Source organism: Vigna radiata, chromosome 7, assembly GCF_000741045.1.
Source record: "Vigna radiata var. radiata cultivar VC1973A chromosome 7, Vradiata_ver6, whole genome shotgun sequence".
NCBI classification, from domain to species: domain Eukaryota; kingdom Viridiplantae; phylum Streptophyta; class Magnoliopsida; order Fabales; family Fabaceae; genus Vigna; species Vigna radiata.
Window position 1 is genome coordinate 26002469 of NC_028357.1, and position 20180 is coordinate 26022648.

Below are 20180 nucleotides of genomic sequence, written 5' to 3' on the forward strand. Positions count from 1 at the left end.
AAACTAACCAAAACTTTGATAATTGAAATTTATAAAATTTATAAAAGATTGCCAATTCCTTTTTCCTCTTCATGGATATATTCCATTTCTGAAAGATTAAAAAAAATAGTTTTTTAATTTCAGTGTAAGGTAAAAGATTAAAAAAATAACAGTCTTTTTAACATGCAGAGTATAGAAGATATTAAAATAAGAAAAAGCAAGGAATCCACCAAAAAAGGAAGAAAATATAATTAGTAATGGAACATATTTTTAACAAAATTATGTAATCAGCCAACATTTTCTCTTTTTGCCTTTTCAATCTTCATCTAATAAGCCTTTTCAATCTTCATCTAATAATAATATCTAATATATAATAATAGTTAATTATTATGTTTAATAATAAGGTAATGCTATTTATTATATTTAATATAATTTAATTTATGATAGTTTTGTTGTAAATATATAGAAGGGTATTGGAATTGTAAACCACGTTATTGTGTGCAGCTTCTTCTCTCAGTTGGGTTTCTCCCTTCCTCTAATCTTCTCCTTCTCTCTCCTCACTTTCACTTCAATTTTCTCATTCCTTTCCAGAATTAGGATCAATTCTCGATTGTTGGTCGGGGATTGATCAACTTTCACAATCTATTTTCTTTTCTTCCATGCGATGCTCTTAGTTCCAAGATGAAGTTGAAGAGGAAAAGGGCACTTGAAGTGGTTAGTTTTTGGTTTTCTATTTTTTTCTCTTTCTTTTCTGATGGCGCCGAATCTTTTGTTTATTGATCAATTTTGCGATTTTAGGTTACTTCTTCTTAATTCAGTCTTTTTGTTGTTGGGGTTTATGGGTTATTTTTAATTTTTTTTGGTTGTCCTTTTCAATTTCTGGTTGCAACTATTTTATATTATTTTCATTTTCCTTGAGTTTTCACTGATTCGTGTACAGATTGTTATATGCGATTTTGTTAGGTTTATTGATGGGGGACTTTTGATGTTTACTGTTGGTCTTAGCAAGCAAGAATTTTTCGGAAATGAATTTTACCCTTTTTCAGTTCTGTTGGCTGTCTATTGTTGAGTACTTATTGGAGCCTTAATGACTTATCCTTTCACTTTTATGTATGATATAACTTTAGTTGATCAAGTTTAGCTGAAGATTTTTTCTCCTCATACCATTTTTATTTTAGAAATTCTAAGTGAAGAAAAAAAGTAACCTACACTGTTACCATGAAAACATGTGACTCTTTCTTTGGTGTGAATTGCATGTTTCTTATTTTGCATGGATTCATGAAAATTTGCTATTGTTGTATTTTGCATTGAAATTAAAGGGGCAAATGTCTTGAAAATCAGGCAATAGCATAACATGAGATGTGTTTGTTGTCATTTTGTATATTAACTATCCTTATTAAAATGCAACTTGTATGCAAATTGTTATATACTATTTTGTTTGGTTTATTGATGGGGGACTTTTGATGTTTACTGTTGGTGTTGGCAAGCAAGGATTTTTCTGAGATTAATTATCCCTTTTTTCAGTTCCCTTGGCTGTGGTATTGTTTAGTGCCTTAATGACTTATCCTTTCACGTTATGTATGATCTAACTTGTTGATCAAGTTTAGCCGGAGATTTTGTTCTCCTCATGAGAGATACTATGATTTTTATTTTAGAAATTCTTAAGTGAAGAAAAAAAGTGAACGAAACTTAACAATGAAAACATGTTGACTCTTTCTTTGGTCTGAATTGCATGTTTCTTATTTTGCATGGATTCATGAAAGTTTGCTATTGTTGTATTTTTCATTGAAATTAAAGGGGCAATTGACTTGAAAATCAGGGAATAGAATTGCATGAAATATGTTTGTTGTCATTTTGTATGTTAGCTATCATTGTTAAAATTCAACCTTGTGTGCAAATTGGTATATGCGATTTTGTTTGGTTTATTGATGGGGACTTTTGATGTTTATGGTTGGTGTTGGCAAGCAAAGATTTTTCTGAGATTAATTTTATCCTTTTTTTCAGTTCATAGTTTAGTACTTATTGGAGCCTTAATGACTTATCCTTTCATGTTATGTATGATATAACTTTTGTTGATCAATTTTAGTGGAAGACTTTTTCTCCTCATAGGAGATGCTACAATTTTTATTTTAGAAAAGTGAAAGAAAGAAAAACATGGTGACTCTTTCTTTGGTCTGAATCGCATGTTTCTTATTTTGCATGGATTCATGAAAATTTGGTATTGTTGTATTTTGCATTGAAATTAAAGAGGCAATTGACTTGAAAATCGGGGAATAGCATAGCATGAAATATTTTTGTTGTCATTTTTATATTAGCTATCCTTGTTTAAATACAACTTTGTGTGCAAATTGTTATATGCAATTTTGTTTGGTTTGTTGATGGGGGACTTTTGATGTTTACTGTTGGTGTTGGCAAGCAAGGATTTTTCTAAGATGAATTTTACCCTTTTTCAGTTCCGTGTCATATTGTTGAGTTCTTATTGGAGCCTTAGTGACTTATTCTTTCACCTTATTTATGATATAATTTTTAGCAGAAGATTTTTTCTCCTCATAGGAGGTACTATGACTTTTATTTTAGAAATTCTCAAGTGAAGAAAAAAAGTGATTGATACTGTGTCAACTGATGGCAATAGTGTAGCCTAAGGTTCTGGTTATTGACGAACCAACAAATGGCCACAATCATGTAGGCATGTTGAATATGCACTATGATTTTCAAAGATTAATAAATGTTTTAGTTTCTGATTTGACTTGGTTGTAGTTTGATTAATTCCTATTTTAATGTCCTAATATAGGATGTGTATTTTCTTATCTTTTGCTTCTTCCATTGATATCTAGTCCCTTTTCACAATTCTAAAACGTCACACCTATAGATTTCCTTGTTACAACTTTTATATATTACACATGTACCTTTTAATAGATTGACACTTTATTTTTTCGTAACAAAAACACTTATAATATGTTACTGATATTTTTTTTTTCTGAATATTAAACCAAAATGTCTTCAGAAGGAAAGTAATCCTGTTGCTGTAGACAAATTTATTCATAGATATAGTATTCTCCATACTTCTATGGACTTGGAAATCATAATTTGCTTAAATTGGATTGGAGATGACAATTTTGAAGACGCAAGATGTGATGTTATTACTTTTAAAGCTTCTGTTTATATTCTCTCAATATTTTGGTCTTGATGGACGCCAACGGCTATATTCAATGGGTTCTTAATTGTTGTTTGCGTGTTTTTATTGTTTTATTTTAATTCATTTTAGCCATGTTGACTAAATTCATATTGTCAATGCATTACCAGTGAATTCGTCTCATACTTTGATGAGAGGTTTCCTTTGAGAACTAGAATAATGCGTTCTACAAGGGTTCTTTAAGTAACTTTGCATTTTTCGCAATTGGTAAAGCATTTTTTGAGTTGGATCTTGTTGCAATTTCTATTTATCAGCTGGAAATCAGTTTCAATGTTTAATATGCAAAGTTATGTGTTTAATTAATTTCAGTATATATTTTTTAGTAGTTTGTCATTTTAATTTCAGTATGAGATGGTCATATTGATAGATCAATTGAAAGAGTGTATGAATTACCTTTTTGTTGATTGGTTTCAGCCTCCCAAAATTAGATGTTTCATTGATCGTGTTACTTCAGTTCCACTTGAGAAGATAGAAGAACCTTTGAAGGGTTTTATTTGGGAGTTTGATAAGGTAATTTTGTGCCGTTGTCTTAGGCAGATCACACATTTGTTTTGAGGTGCTTGATTCATAGCTTTTTTTTTTCTTGTACAGGGAGATTTTCATCACTGGGTTGACCTTTTTAACCATTTTGATTCATACTTTGAGAAGTACATAAAACCAAGGAAGGATTTGCTGATTGATGACGATTTTCTTAATTTGGATCCTCCATTCCCTAGAGAAGCCATTCTTCAAATTCTTCGCGTCATCAGAACAATTTTGGACAATTGCACAAATAAACATTTCTATAGTTCATATGAGGTATGGCATCTTCCCTTCTGTAATACTTTTTCATCTTCATAACAATGAGACCTAAGATAAGCATATTGATTCTGTGTGTTACCTTTTTTTTATCAGTGACCTATGTATTTTATTCTGAAATATGACTTTCATACCTCTAGTACTGATGCTGCATGTGTTTGTGTGTCTGCAGCAGCATCTCTCTGCATTGCTTGCATCTACTGATCCAGATGTGGTTGAGGCTAGCCTAGACACTTTGGCTACCTTTTTGAAGAAAACAGTTGGAAAGTACTCCATAAGAGACTCTTCCTTGAATTCAAAATTATATGCTCTTGCCCAAGGATGGGGTGGAAAGGAGGAAGGACTTGGATTGATTGCATCTGCTGTACCAGATGGTTGTGACCGTATTGCATGTGAATTGGGTTGTACCCTTCATTTTGAATTTTATGCTGTAAATGAGCCAGAGAGTGACATAAAAGTGGCTGAACCCTTGGTCCAAGGCTTGCAAATTATACACTTAAGTGATATTGACAAACGTGTGGAAACTGATCTTGAGCTTTTGCACAAGTTAGTTACGGAATATAAGGTGCCTGCCAGTTTAAGATTTTCTTTATTGTCAAGACTACGTTTTGCTAGGGCTTTTGGTTCTTTGGCTTCTAGACAGCAATATACATGCATTCGCTTGTATGCCTTCATAGTACTAATTCAAGCATGTGCTGATGCTGATGACCTGGTTTCATTCTTCAATGCTGAGCCTGGATTTATCAATGAATTAGTATCATTACTGAGCTATGAAGATGCAGTTTTGGAGAAAATTCGGATTTTATGTTTGCATGCATTAGCTGCTCTTTGCCAAGATCGTTCCCGTCAGCAGTCAGTGCAGACTGCAGTTACATCTGGTGGGCATCGTGGCATTTTATCTAGCCTGATGCAAAAAGCCATTGACTCTGTTACCAGTGATACCTCAAAATGGTCAGTTCATTTTGCTGAAGCTCTTTTGTCTCTTGTCACCGTGTTGGTTTCAACATCATCAGGGTGCTCTGCCATGCGTGAAGCAGGATTTATTCCTACTCTGCTACCCCTCCTTAAAGATACGAACCCACAGCATTTGCATTTGGTTGAAAAGGCTGTGCGCATTTTGGAGGCTTTTATGGATTACAGTAATCCAGCAGCTGCTCTATTCAGAGATTTGGGAGGTTTGGATGATACCATTTCTCGCTTAAAGATTGAAGTCTCCTATGTAGAAAATGGTGGAAAACAGCCAGATGAAAAATCTGAGTCTAGTGCAAGAAGTGTAAATATGGTTAGAAGTTCTTCAACTGGGCTGGATGATGTGCAAAAACAATTGTATTCTGAACCATTAATTTCATATCACCGTAGGTTGCTAATGAAAGCTTTATTGCGTGCTATATCCCTTGGAACTTATGCCCCTGGAAATACTGCTCGTATCTATGGATCTGAAGAGAATGTTCTGCCTCATTGCTTATGCATAATTTTTAGAAGGGCAAAAGATTTTGGTGGTGGAGTTTTCTCTCTTGCAGCTACTGTTATGAGTGACTTAATACAAAAGGATCCTACTTGTTATCCTGTTTTGGATGCCGCTGGTCTTCCATCTGCCTTCTTGGATGCTATAATGGATGATGTTCTCAACTCTTCAGAAGCCATTACTTGCATCCCCCAGTGTTTGGATGCCTTGTGCTTAAATAGTAATGGCCTGCAGGCTGTGAAAGATAGGAACTCTTTGAGGTGTTTTGTGAAAGTATTTACTTCTAAAACATATTTGCGTGCTCTGGCTGGGGACACACCTGCGTCTTTGTCTAGTGGATTGGATGAATTAATGCGCCACGCTTCTTCATTGCGTGGGCCTGGAGTGGAAATGTTAGTTGAAATTCTGGAAACTATCACAAAAATTGGTTCTGTGGTGGAATCCTCATCCTCGAGTTCTGACCCAAGCTCTTCATCATTGGTTCCAATGGAAATGGATGGTGAGGACAAGAATGTGATCTTACCTAATAATGAGTCTTCAAAGGCTGATGACACAGAGCATATTTCTGAGCCATCTCCTGATGTGTCAATAGTGAATGTTGAGTTGTTTCTTCCAGATTGCGTTAACAATATTGCTCGTCTACTTGAGACAGTTCTTCAGAATGCTGACACATGTCGAATTTTTGTTGAGAAAAAAGGAATTGAAGCTATTCTCCAGTTAGTTACATTACCTTTGATGCCAGCATCTGTTTCTGTTGGGCACAGTATATCTGTTGCCTTCAAGAATTTCTCACCGCAGCATTATGTTTCGCTTGCTCGGGCCGTATGCTCTTTCTTGAGGGAACATCTAAAATCTACTAATGAGCTTTTAGATTTGGTGGGAGGGACCCAACTTGCTCTAGTGGAATCTGCAAAGCAGACAAAGGTGTTGAAATATCTTGCTAGTCTTGAAGCTGTCTTAACTCTTTCTGTATTTTTGTTGAAGGGAACAAGTACTGTTGTCTCTGAACTAAGCACATCAGATGCCGATGTGTTGAAAGATCTTGGGAAAACATACAAGGAAATAATTTGGCAAATATCATTGTGCAATGACTCTAAGGCTGAGGAAAAGAAGAATGCTGATCAAGAGCCTGAGGTTTCACAGGTACCTCCATCTACGACAATTGAGAGAGAGAGTGATGATGATTCAAATATCCAGACAGTACGATACACAAACCCAGTTTTTGCAAGGAATGGTCCACATTCCCTGTGGAGTGGGGAACGGGAATTCCTTTCTGTTGTTCGTGCTGGAGAAAGTTTGCATCGCCGAAGTCGGCATGGAATATCCCGCATCCGAGGTGGAAGGGCTGGTCGTCATTTGGAAGCTTTAAACATTGATTCAGAAACACCTCCTAGTGCACTGGAAGCACCTTCGTCCCAAGATCTGAAAAAGAAAAGCCCTGATGTTATTGTTTCAGAGATTCTTAACAAATTGGCATCAACTTTGCGCTCTTTCTTCACTGCCCTTGTGAAGGGATTCACTTCACCAAATCGTCGCAGAGCTGATTCTGGGTCACTCAGTTCAGCTTCAAAGACTCTTGGAGCTGTTTTAGCTACAAATTTTCTTGAGGCTCTTAGTTTTTCTGGGCATTCTACTTATGCTTCTGGACTTGAAATGTCACTTTCTGTAAAATGTAGATATCTTGGGAAGGTTGTGGATGATATGGCTGCACTCACATTTGACAGCAGGCGCCGGAGTTGTTATACTGCAATGGTTAATAATTTTTATGTCCATGGAACTTTTAAAGAGCTCCTCACAACATTTGAAGCTACTAGTCAGTTGCTATGGACACTTCCATGTTCTCTTCCTTCATCAGACATTGATGTTGGTAAAAAAGGAGAAGGAGGTAAATTGTCCCATAATACATGGCTACTTGATACATTGCAAAGCTACTGTCGTTTGCTTGAGTATTTTGTAAATTCTTCTCTTCTTTTGTCCCCAACCTCGGCATCTCAGGCAGAGCTTCTTGTTCAGCCAGTTGCAGTTGGTCTCTCAATTGGACTCTTTCCAGTCCCACGAGACCCAGAAGTTTTTGTACGTATGTTGCAATCTCAGGTTCTGGATGTAATTCTACCAGTCTGGAATCATCCCATGTTTTGTAGCTGTAGTCCTGGTTTCATTGCATCTATTATTTCACTTGTTACACATGTATACTCTGGTGTTGGAGATGTCAAGCGAAGTCGTGGTACCATTGGGGGAAGCACAAACCAACGAATGCCCCCTCCACCTGATGAGGCAACCATTGCCACTATTGTTGAGATGGGTTTTTCAAGGGCAAGGGCCGAGGAAGCATTGAGAAGAGTTGAAACAAACAGTGTTGAAATGGCCATGGAGTGGCTGTTTAGTCATGCTGATGATCCTGTCCAGGAGGATGATGAACTTGCTCGGGCACTTGCTCTATCCCTAGGAAACAGTTCGGAATCTACTAAAGCTGAGAGTGCTGAGAAGACTATAGACGTGCTAACTGAAGAGGGACATGTAAAGAAACCTCCGGTTGATGATATACTTGCTGCATCTGTCAAGTTGTTTCAGACTAGTGATTCAGTGTCATTTCAGTTGACAGATTTGCTTGTGACACTTTGCAGTCAGAACAAAGGTGATGATCGTCCAAAGGTAATATCTTATCTTATGCAGCAGCTAAAACTTTGTCCATTGGATTTTTCCCAGGATAATTGTGCATTGAGTGTGTTAGCACATATCTTGGCACTTCTTCTTTTTGAGGATGTAAGTACTCGCGAAATTGCTGCCCAGAATGGCATTATATCTACAATTATAGATATCTTGACTAACTTCAAAGGCAGGCAAGAGTTGGGAAAAGAACTACCAGTTCCAAAATGCATTAGTGCTTTACTACTTATATTGGATCAAATGGTGCAGTCAAGACCAAAAGTTGAAAATATGGAAGGAACTCAAACTGGTTCCCTGCCTGATTCTTCAGGGGAGCATGGTTCTCTGCAATTTTCTGATACAGTTTTACTGAAGGAAAAAAATTCAAATGGGAACGAGAAAGAACCTTCAATGGCTTTTGAGAATATACTGGGAAAATCTACTGGATTTGCAACTGTTGAAGAGAGTCATAAATTGCTGGATGTTGCATGTGATTTGATAAAACAACATGTTCCTGCTGTAGTCATGCAGGCAGTTCTGCAATTATGTGCTAGGTTAACAAAAACACATGCTTTAGCTTTGCAGTTTCTTGAAAATGGAGGTCTGGCTGCTCTTTTTAATCTTCCGAGGATTTGCTTTTTCCCTGGGTATGACTCTGTTGTGTCAGCTATAGTCCGACACCTCCTTGAAGATCCTCAAACACTGCAGACAGCCATGGAGTTGGAGATACGGCAAACTTTAAGCGGAAATCGCCATTCAGGGCGTGTTTCTCCTCGATCATTTTTGACCTCATTGGCACCTGTTATCTCCAGGGATCCTAACGTTTTTATGAAAGCTGCAGCAGCAGTTTGTCAGTTAGAAACATCAGGGGGAAGGACTGTTGTTGTTTTGTCAAAGGAGAAAGATAAAGAAAAGTCAAAGTCATCTAGTGTTGAGGCTGGGTTATCTTCCAATGAATGTGTCCGCATATCTGAAAGCAAGTCTCATGATGGACAAGGGAAATGTTTGAAAAGCCACAAAAAGGTTCCTGTTAATCTCACTCAAGTAATTGATCAGCTTCTCGAGATTGTGCTTAAGTATCCACCTCTGAAAGGTCAGGAAGAATCTGAGCGTGACTCAACATTCATGGATATAGATGAACCTACCCTGAAAGTGAAGGGTAAGTCTAAGGTTGACGAGGCTGGGTCATTAGAGCCTGAGTCTGAAAGGTCTACAGGACTAGTGAAGGTGACTTTTGTTCTCAAGTTACTGAGTGACATTCTTCTGATGTATGGGCATGCAGTGGGTGTTATACTTAGACGTGATTCTGAAATGTGTCAATTTCGTGGATCTAATCAACCATCTGGTCAAAGTGGTATTATCCACCACGTATTACATCGGTTGTTACCGCTCTCTGTTGATAAATCTGCAGGACCTGATGATTGGAGAGGTAAGTTATCTGAAAAGGCTTCATGGTTCCTGGTAGTTTTGTGTGGCCGATCTGGTGAAGGGCGTAAACGAGTGACAAATGAACTTGTTAAAGAATTGACGTCCTTTTCAAATTTTGAGAGCCATTCCTTGAGAATCAGCTTATTGCCAGATAAGAGGTTATTCACTTTTGTTGATCTAGTGTATTCTATCTTGTCAAAAAATTCGTCATCTGGTAGCTTACCTGGTTCTGGATATTCACCTGATATTGCTAAGAGCATGATAGATGGGGGAATTATTCAGTGTCTTACTAGTATTCTACAAGTGGTTGATCTGGATCATCCTGATGCGCCCAAAATTGTGAATCTTATACTCAAAGGTTTAGAAGGTCTTACAAGAGCTGCTAATGCAAGCGAACAAATATTTAAATCTGATGGGACTGAAAAGAAAAGATCTTCTGGTTTAAATGACCGATCTGATGATCAAATAACAGCACCATCTGCAACTGAAGCAGTGGCCCATGATCAAAATGTGGGCAGCCAAGAAGCAATCATAGATACAATGGATAATGCACATGATCAAGGAACTTCTCAAGGTGATGATTGTGCTGATAATCCAAATCAGTCGGTGGAGCAAGATATGAGAGTCGAAGAAGATGGGACATTGTCTCAAAACCCACCAATGGAACTTGGAATGGACTTCATGCGTGAAGAGATGGGAGAGGGTGGTGTTTTGCACAACCCAGATCAAATTGAGATGACTTTTCATGTTGAAAATAGGGCCGATGATGATATGGGTGATGAAGATGATGATATGGGTGACGATGGTGATGAGGATGAAGATGACGATGATGGAGAGGATGAGGATGAGGACATTGCTGAAGATGGGGGGGGCATGATGTCCTTGGCAGATACTGATGTGGAGGATCATGATGATGTTGGCTTTGGAGATGAATATAATGATGAGATGATTGATGAAGATGATGATGATTTTCATGAGAATCGTGTCATTGAGGTAAGGTGGAGGGAGGCTCTTGATGGCTTGGATCACTTGCAAATACTTGGACAACCTGGATTTATAGATGTGGCTGCTGAGCCTTTTGAAGGTGTTAATGTGGATGACCTATTTCGTCTTCAGAGTTTTGAGCGTCGTCGTCAAACTGGTAGGTCTTCATTTGAGAGATCTGCTACTGAAGTTAATGGTTTTCAACATCCTCTTCTTGTTAGACCACCACCATCTGGTGATTTTGTCTCAATGTGGTCATCTGGTGGTAATTCTACATCCCGAGATTCAGAAACCATGTCATCTGGGAATCTTGACGTGGCTCATTTTTACATGTTTGATGCACCTATTCTTCCATATGATCATGTGCCAAGTAGTCTGTTTGGTGACCGTCTGGGTGGTGCAGCACCTCCTCCCTTGACAGACTATTCTGTCGGCATGGGCTCATTGCACCTACCTGGAAGAAGAGTGTTAGGTAATGGTAGATGGACTGATGATGGTCAGCCACAAGGAAGTGCTCAAGCGGCATCCATTGCGCAAGCAGTAGAGGAACAATTCCTTGCCCAATTGAACAGTATAGCTCCCGCAAGCAGTCCTGTTGAGCCACAGTTACAAAATTCTGGAGAACAAGAGAATAGGTCTGATGCTCTTGCATCTCATGATGGTCCAATATTAACTGCAGGAACTGACTCTACGTGTCAGCAGATTGAAAGTCAGGAGCAAGAAAATGGTAATGGTGAAGAAATTAATGTTGACTCAGTTGCTAGAGATACTGGTGAAGACCTGCCAGCTAATGAGCCTATGTCAGTTCAACCAGTTTCATTGAACATCATGCCAAATGGTATTGATTGCACAGTAATCGAAGGAAATGTCACTCCCGATGAGAATGTGGAAATATTTGTTAATTCGGCTGTTAATTCTAATGCTGCTATACAATGTGAAGGGGCTGCTGATGTACAGACTACCATCCAGGATGTACCAGTTGAATCCATGGAATGCAATGGATCATCAACTGCTGATGGGCAACATACTAATCATAACTTGGGCGGCTCTGGTTTTGAAACTCCTAATTCAGGTGATTGCCATGCTGCATCAATTTATGCTAGTGCTGATGTTGATATGGGTGGTACTGATGCTGAAGGAAATCAATCAGAGCAACCAGCTGTTTCTGAAGACAGGAGGGATGAGTTGTTATCAGCTCAGAACACAGAGGTTGCTCTAGATGCTTCTCAGGCTGACCAAGTTAGTGCAAATAATGAAGCTTCTGGTGCTAATACAATTGACCCTACCTTTTTGGAGGCTCTGCCTGAAGATCTAAGGGCAGAAGTTCTAGCATCCCAACAAGCTCAGTCTGTTCAACCACCATCCTATGCGCCACCTTCTGCAGAAGATATTGATCCCGAGTTTTTAGCTGCTCTTCCTCCTGATATTCAAGCAGAGGTGTTGGCCCAACAAAGAGCTCAAAGGGTAGCTCAGCAGGCCGAAGGACAGCCAGTTGACATGGATAATGCCTCTATAATTGCCACTTTTCCTGCTGATTTGCGTGAAGAGGTTTAAATCTTAATATTTTGCTGGGTAATTGTTGAGGAAGTTCTATTTTATGAAATATGACAAGATGATTTCTATCCTTGTATTTTCTGTTATAGGTTCTTTTGACTTCTTCAGAGGCTGTTTTGTCAGCACTGCCATCTCCATTGCTTGCAGAAGCTCAAATATTGAGGGATCGAGCAATGAGTCACTACCAAGCTCGAAGCCTTTTTGGTAGCAGCCACAGGCTTAACAATAGAAGAAATGGTCTTGGATTTGATAGGCGGCCAGTGATGGATCGAGGTGTTGGAGTTACAATAGGGAGGAGATCTGTCCTTACAGATAGCTTAAAGGTGAAGGAGATTGAAGGTGAGCCACTACTTGATGCAACTGCACTCAAAGCTTTGATCCGGCTTCTGCGACTATCACAGGTAACTTGCTGGTGGTAGTCTGTCTTACCTCATTTTAAATATGAAGATGCATTGTTTTTATTCCTAATGCTGTGCCTACCGTTTATTCTGTTGATGTTTATTACAAGAATCAGTATGTGTATCAGACTTATAGGTTGTAGTTTGGATGTTCGTATCTGTGATTTCAATAAATTCGTAACATTTTTTTTCCATATTCTTTTCAGCCCCTTGGAAAGGGCCTTCTGCAGAGGCTCTTGTTAAACTTATGTGCGCATAGTGTTACAATGGCCACGCTTATTTATCTTTTGCTTGACATGATTGAACCTGAAGCTGAAGGCTCTGTAAGTAGATCAGCAACACTAAATTCCCAGCGGCTTTTTGGTTGTCACTCAAACACAGTTTATGGTCAATCTCAATTGTTGGATGGTAACATTTGTACTTTGTCTGGGATAGAATCATTATGTGCTCATTTCAATATTATAGTTTATTGCTTACTGAATCACTGATCATTCCCATCATGTCTTCATTCTAGGTCTTCCTCCCCTTGTGTTCCGCCGAATTCTTGAAATTCTGACTTATTTGGCCACAAATCATTCTGCCGTTGCAAAAATGCTGTTTCATTTTGATCAATCAATTATTCCCGATTCTTCACGTCCAGTTAATGTGCATACAAATGAGAAAGGGAAAGAGAAGGTTATTGAAGGGGGGCCTTCTCTAAATCCTTCTAGATCTCAGACTGGGGTTGTTCCCCTAGTCCTCTTTCTGAAGCTCTTGAGTCGACCCCTGTTTTTACGCAGCAATGCTCATCTTGAGCAGGTAATGGGCCTGATTCAAGTTATAGTTGATACTGCAGCTTCAAAATTAGAAAGTCAATCGCAGTCTGAAAAAGAAATGGCAGATACCCAAAAATTGTCAGCCAGTGAAGTCCCAAGTAATACTGAGAAGGATGCTGCTTTAGTGGAGTCAGACTCTAATCAACAAGATAAGCGTGCAGATATGCATGTATGCCATTCTGAAGGGAAGAAGAGTATAGATATGTACAATATCTTCTTGCAGTTGCCACAATCTGATTTGCGGAATTTGTGCAGTCTTCTTGGTCGTGAAGGGTGCCACTCTTAACCTTTTCAAATTTATACTCATTTTTTTTAACTATGCTATTCAGAATAGATGACTTTGAAAAACTGTCTTTATACTGTCTCACCTGTTAATTCTCATTTCCATCTCCATATTTTTCTGAAGTTGTGATGAATAAAAGTGACTAATTTGACATTATTTTAGGCTCTCGGATAAAATGTATATGCTTGCTGGTGAAGTGCTGAAGAAGTTGGCTTTCATTGTTCCATCCCATAGGAACTTTTTTACTTTAGAGCTTTCAGAATCAGCTCATGCTTTGACAGGCTCAGCCATAAGCGAGCTTGTCACCTTACAGAAAACAAATATGCTTGGTTTGAGTGCTGGTTCTATGGCTGGTGCAGCCATTCTACGTGTTTTGCAAGCTCTTAGTTCTCTCACCTCACTTAATACTGTGGGTGAGATGGATATGGATAATAGTGTGGATCAACATGATGATCAAGCAACTATTTGGAATTTAAATACCGCGCTTGAGCCATTGTGGCAAGAACTTAGTAATTGTATAAGTGCTGCTGAGATGCAGCTTGGACAGAGCTCTTTCTCTCCTAGCGTATCAAACATAAATGTTGCTGAGAATTTGCAAGGTTCTTCAACTTCACCACCTCTTCCTCCTGGGACACAGAGATTATTGCCTTTTATCGAGGCTTTCTTTGTTTTGTGTGAAAAGCTACAAGCAAATGAATCCTTCATGCAACAAGACCATGGAAATGTGACTGCTAGAGAAGTCAAGGAATCTGCTGGTTGTTCAGCTTCAACGAGCGTAAAAGGTGGAGACTCACAGCGAAAACTGGATGGGGGTATCACTTTCACAAGATTTGCTGAGAAGCATCGCCGACTTTCAAATGCTTTCATTAGGCAAAACCCAGGTTTGTTGGAGAAATCACTTTCCATGATGCTCAAGGCACCGAGGTTGATTGACTTTGATAACAAGAGAGCCTATTTCCGCTCAAGAATAAGGCAACAACATGACCAGCACTTGTCTGGGCCATTGCGAATTAGTGTAAGGCGAGCTTATATTTTGGAGGACTCTTATAATCAATTAAGGATGCGTCCTACTCAAGATCTAAAGGGGCGGTTAAATGTTCAATTTCAAGGTGAAGAAGGTATTGATGCAGGTGGTCTCACCAGAGAATGGTATCAGCTGCTATCAAGGGTCATATTTGACAAAGGTGCTTTACTTTTCACAACAGTGGGTAACAATGCAACTTTCCAACCAAACCCAAATTCAGTATATCAGACCGAACATCTCTCATATTTCAAGTTTGTGGGCCGAGTGGTATGTTTCTCAAAAGGTTTTTTATACGTAGTCTTCTGATAATAGAGAACCCTGCTTTCCCCCTATCTTTTTTATTTTTCTGGGTGATATACGGTTATAGCTGCCTGTGACACCAATATTAAACTTAGGTTAACAGTTGTCTGATCTTACATGCAGGTGGGGAAGGCTTTGTTTGATGGGCAACTGCTGGATGTTTACTTTACTCGATCTTTCTATAAGCATATACTGGGTGTTAAGGTTACATACCATGACATTGAAGCTGTTGATCCTGATTACTATAAGAATTTGAAATGGATGTTGGAGGTGAGTTTCAATTTACAATCTTTAACACTTTATTGTTTATTTTTCTTAGACACACGAATGGGCCAGGCCATCTAGGAGTGTCATTGGGTACGATAAGACTGATTGTGGGTGTTGAGGGTGTCAGCCTCATCATTGAGGTAAGTGGGCTTGAAAATTTTCGCAGTGAGATGGACAGAGTGACTTGGGAGGTGCATGTGTTTTGGCAGGTTATTTATAATTTTGTGATTTTAGAAACTGTCAATTTAGCTAGGTTGGAGGGTAATCAATGGATATAATTGGATAGTATACAAACTTAAATGACTGGGTATTTTAAGCCGCCACTTCAATCTCTAACAAACTTTGCTGAACATGCCTATTTCAGTCCATTTTGGTTCATGACATACTTGTTTTCTGTATGCATTTTGTTTAATTTTGTTTTTTGTATCTACATAACAGAATGATGTGAGTGATGTTCCTGATCTGACATTTAGCATGGATGCCGATGAGGAAAAACATATTCTTTATGAGAAGAATGAGGTAAATGAGCATTTTATTTTGGCTTATCATGTCTTACCTGCGTACTAGGTTAAAAAGAAAAGTAGATTTGTTGCATTTAATCTTTAGGCTTTATTCTGACTTTTTTTTTTTTCAATTTCAGTATATTAACTCTAGATAAATTCTTCTTACCATTTTGCTTTTGGTGTCTCTCCCACAATTCTGAAATAGGTCACGGATTATGAGCTTAAACCTGGAGGAAGGAACATAAGAGTCACAGAAGAAACAAAGCACGAATATGTTGATCTAGTTGCTGACCATCTCTTGACAAATGCCATCCGTCCTCAAATCAATTCCTTCCTGGAAGGTTTTAATGAATTAGTACCACGAGAACTTATATCCATATTTAATGACAAAGAGCTTGAGCTTCTCATAAGTGGTCTCCCAGAAATCGATTGTGAGTTGGTTTCGTCATTTTTTAAATTATGTACTATATTTTTAATCACCAATGAAGCACCTGAATGGTGTTATTCTCCCTACAGTGGATGACTTGAAGGCCAACACTGAGTATACTGGCTATACAGTGGCATCAAATGTTGTTCAGTGGTTCTGGGAAGTGGTTAAAACTTTCAACAAAGAAGACATGGCAAGATTACTGCAATTTGTGACTGGAACATCAAAGGTGATCTAGTGGAAACATCAGATTTTCATCTAATAAATAAATATTTCTATCACATGCTAAGGTTACTCTAAACATATTGGACATATAAGAAAATTGTTTTCATGAGAATAATATGTCTAGGTGTTTCTCATTGTTTGCCATCTTAGGGTAAAATTACTTAACTTTGTTAGGGGTATTTAATTTCATTTAAAATACAATGTCAACTGCTTTTCAGGTACCGTTGGAGGGTTTTAAGGCCTTGCAGGGCATCTCTGGTCCGCAAAGGTTTCAGATTCACAAGGCATATGGAGCTCCAGATCGTCTGCCATCAGCTCATACTTGGTGAGTAATTATTATATATGGTCTGCCCACATCCATGCGATTAGTACAACTACAGTGTCTGCATTTTTAGTTTATCATGCTAATTTCTAATCAATTTCAACTTCAGCTTCAATCAACTTGACCTTCCTGAGTATACCTCTAAAGAGCAACTTCAAGAACGCATGTTACTTGCAATTCATGAGGCTAGTGAAGGGTTTGGTTTTGGTTAATCAGTATTTTGGTGAGATATTTTTGCACAGTCATCCAACCATGGGTCTCCAACCTGTTGTGTGAGGAGGTCAGACATCTCTTTCTTTATATTCCAATAAATCTCCAAACTTCATATGTTTTTTTGTTCAAATGTCATTGATACTATGGGAGAGTTAACTTTCTCCTAAAAGATTAAAGTAAAATAGGGACTTTTAGTATTTGTATTTGATGCAGATTTGATTTTTTTTTTTTTTTAATTTTGTAAGAAGAATGACTGATGGTTCCCTTCTCTTTTTCATCAGGAGTTTGATCTGTTGATATGTTGTGGGCTCTATTGCATCACAATGAGGCATTTTGGCGTTGGTTGGGTTTATTCTGATTCTCTCCAAGCAAGAGTGGCTAGAATATTTTTTTTCTTGTATAATTCTGCCATGTCTGGTTTGGGAGTTTTCTGACAGCCTTTATACTCTGTCTAGCTTTTGCAATCTGATCCGATCTTATTTTTTTTTTTTGTTTATGTAGTTTCTATGGCCAAACAGCCTCTTATAGCTCTAGAATTTACCAATAAGATTGAGTATGTACATACTCTGAAATACATAATTGATGCTTTTTTTTTTTCGAAAAGAAATTGTTCATTCATTAGAGAATTCTTCTGAAATACATAATTGATGCTTTTTTTTTTTTCGAAAAGAAATTGTTCATTCATTAGAGAATTCTTCTGAAATACATAATTGATGCTTTTTTTTTTTTCGAAAAGAAATTGTTCATTCATTAGAGAATTCTTTTGTAATGCACAAATTTAGATAAACTATCTATCTAGTTACCAATTTGTGTATAACTGGCACTTGTTTGCTTGAAAAAGTAAGGAATAAATACATACAAAATACCCGTTGGTATTTTTTTTTTAAGAATTAAATATATTTAGTTTAATATACAAAATCATGATTTCATTGAAATGCCGAGTTTTGAAAATGTATTTTTAGAAGTTTTTTTTATGGTGTTATATACACTTATTTTGACATCGGGGTTGTGATTTAGTTTGATGTGTTTTATGAGTGTGATATATTTTGTGATTTGTGATTTTGTTTATGTTTTAGTGTATATTTTATTAGTAACTGGAATATGTACCAGAGGGTCCTATAGTATTTTATCTTATGGGAATTTTATAGTGAGGATCTTCTATCATGTGAGTGGGATTTTGAGAAACCATGACTAGTTGTGATTATGTGATCTATTCTTGAAAATGTGTTTTTAGTATAGGAGAAAATCCTCTCCTACAATTGAAATAATATATTCAAAGAAATATCTTATTTTAAAAAGAAAATCATGAAAAGAAGATGTCTACACAAGATTGTTATGCATATTCTTTCATTCATAAAACTGATGTAGCTTGTCATAATAAAGAGAAGGGATGATTATTCAGGTATGTATGAGTTAAGAATCATATTAAATAAAAGTTTTGAATATTTTAAATCTTGCATTTTTTGATACGTAAGTTTTAATGTTAACAAATAAGATAATTTTGGTTTGCTTAATGTTTATTTACTGTTTAATAAGTTTGAACAATTAAATATAAAAAGCATTTTATCGTTAGTCTTTTTTCATGTCATATGTCATGATTAAAGAGTATATAAAACTTAGAGTGTTTTGCACTACACAAATCTTTATTATGTTCTAAATTTATATAATTAAGAATGATAAAATGGATTGAATTAAGCCGCCAACCTCACATTGGCATGGTCTGCTTAACTTGCTATACTGACAGTCATCAATCTTAAACCGAAAAAAATGACAGATGTGCATTGTTGGATTGATAAAATGGAGAGCATGAACTAAGTATTTGAAGCATAAAATCCTGAATTTGTGAAACTGTACAAATTGAATTTGAAGGCATGATTCCACTTGAATTCAAATTCTAAAACTTTACTCAACTGAACCAATGAATGACATATTGCTTCCGTTTAGTATATGAATTCAATTGATTCAGAATTTGAATGTTGAATTTTACTAGAGATAATTTAAGTACCGATGTTAAAAATGACTTTATATAATTGACAATAATAATATTTATTTTATAAATACTATTGAAACTCATTACTAATTAGTTTTGAATAATTAAACATAACTTTGTTTGAGTGAACCGATTGTATTGGTTTATTTTTCTTATTGTAATGTGTTTCTTTCAAATGGTAAGAGTAAAAACAAACAAATTTATTAAATTTTAAAATTCGTAATTAATTAATGTATGTTCTTTCTAAAAATAAGTATATAAAAGTGCATGCTTACAAAGATGTTAAAAAAATGTAAAACAAGTTGGTCATTACATATGAAGGATTCAACGAGGTGAAAAGGAATAAGTTTAGTTTGTGCACCCGATAGTATTAGTTATTCACAATGTTGAACAATGAAAGCATCCAAACAATGCTTAGTAGATTTCAAAGGATTTTAAACAAATTAAAATTGTCAGGTAAGTCTTATGATAATTTTGATCATATTGAAAAAATCTTGCATAGCTTTCCTAGATTGTAGAGACCGTAAGTGATTGCCTTAAGACCTTCCAAAAATCTCGATGGCTTAAGTCTCGAAGAACTTGTTGGCATCCTCAAAGTTGACGAGTTAGAGTTACAACAGGTCGAAATGCTAAGATGAGATGCTAAGGAAAGAAAAGAACATTACTTTTAAGGCTTATAGGTCATTGAGAAGGACTCCTACCAAAGCATTCAAAGTGGAAGACCCATTAGAGAAGTCAAATGCTGAAGAAGAAGATGAACTATCATTCATCTCAAGAAAGATTCACTCTATGGAACAAGAAGAAAAATACTTCGTTCAAAGGAAGATGCATTGAGTCAACCTCCATAAGTGATAAAAAAGACAACTGTAAAGAAGGGCCAGTGATGTGCTATGAGTGCAAGAAGCTCGGACACTTTAGGACCAAATGCCCTGACTTAGAAAAGTCAAAAAAGAAAATAGTCTTTTCTAGAAATGAGAAAAAGAAGGTACTCATGAGTACTTGGAAGACTTGGATTTTTCAAAGTTCGAAGAAGAAGAAGAAGAAGTTAATCTCTATCTTATGGCAAACAACACTAAATGTACATTAGACGAATCTAACGAAGAAGTAGATTTTATAGACTTCCATTCTATAATTTAAGCTTATAATAAGCTATTGTCGAATTCTTCGAAGTTGTGAGAAGCTTACAAAAATTTAAGAAAATAATATAGAAACTAGTTGAAACAATAGAATAGAACCTCGAAAGGAAGCTAGTAGAGTCTAGAATAGAAGTTGAAAATATGTTTTTTCTAAGAATGAAAAGCTTGAGAAAAACTCAACCATTACAAAAGATGCTAAACGTGTTAAACTCCTTCAAAGTGAAAATGAC

The 20180-nt window shown here is 36.8% G+C and overlaps 1 protein-coding gene across 3 annotated transcripts; it reads left to right on the forward strand.

Moving 5' to 3' along the window:
- The first annotated feature begins 463 nt into the window (after positions 1–463).
- On the forward strand, positions 464–17452 carry LOC106766785 (E3 ubiquitin-protein ligase UPL1). 3 transcript variants are annotated; one of them, XM_014651542.2, is made up of 15 exons: positions 464–693; positions 3587–3682; positions 3764–3970; positions 4143–12041; positions 12137–12448; positions 12652–12853; positions 12960–13533; positions 13706–14834; positions 14991–15137; positions 15573–15653; positions 15843–16068; positions 16154–16293; positions 16508–16614; positions 16721–16891; positions 17106–17452. In XM_014651542.2, the coding sequence occupies exons 1-14, from the start codon at positions 661–663 to the stop codon at positions 16821–16823; spliced, it is 11256 nt and encodes a 3751-aa protein (XP_014507028.1). In that variant the 5' UTR covers positions 464–660; the 3' UTR covers positions 16824–16891; positions 17106–17452. The 3 variants fall into 3 exon arrangements, with proteins under 3 accessions (XP_014507028.1, XP_014507029.1, XP_022639014.1); XM_014651543.2 differs by having other exon boundaries at positions 17109–17452; XM_022783293.1 differs by having other exon boundaries at positions 4146–12041; positions 17109–17452.
- Positions 17453–20180: the final 2728 nt, after the last annotated feature.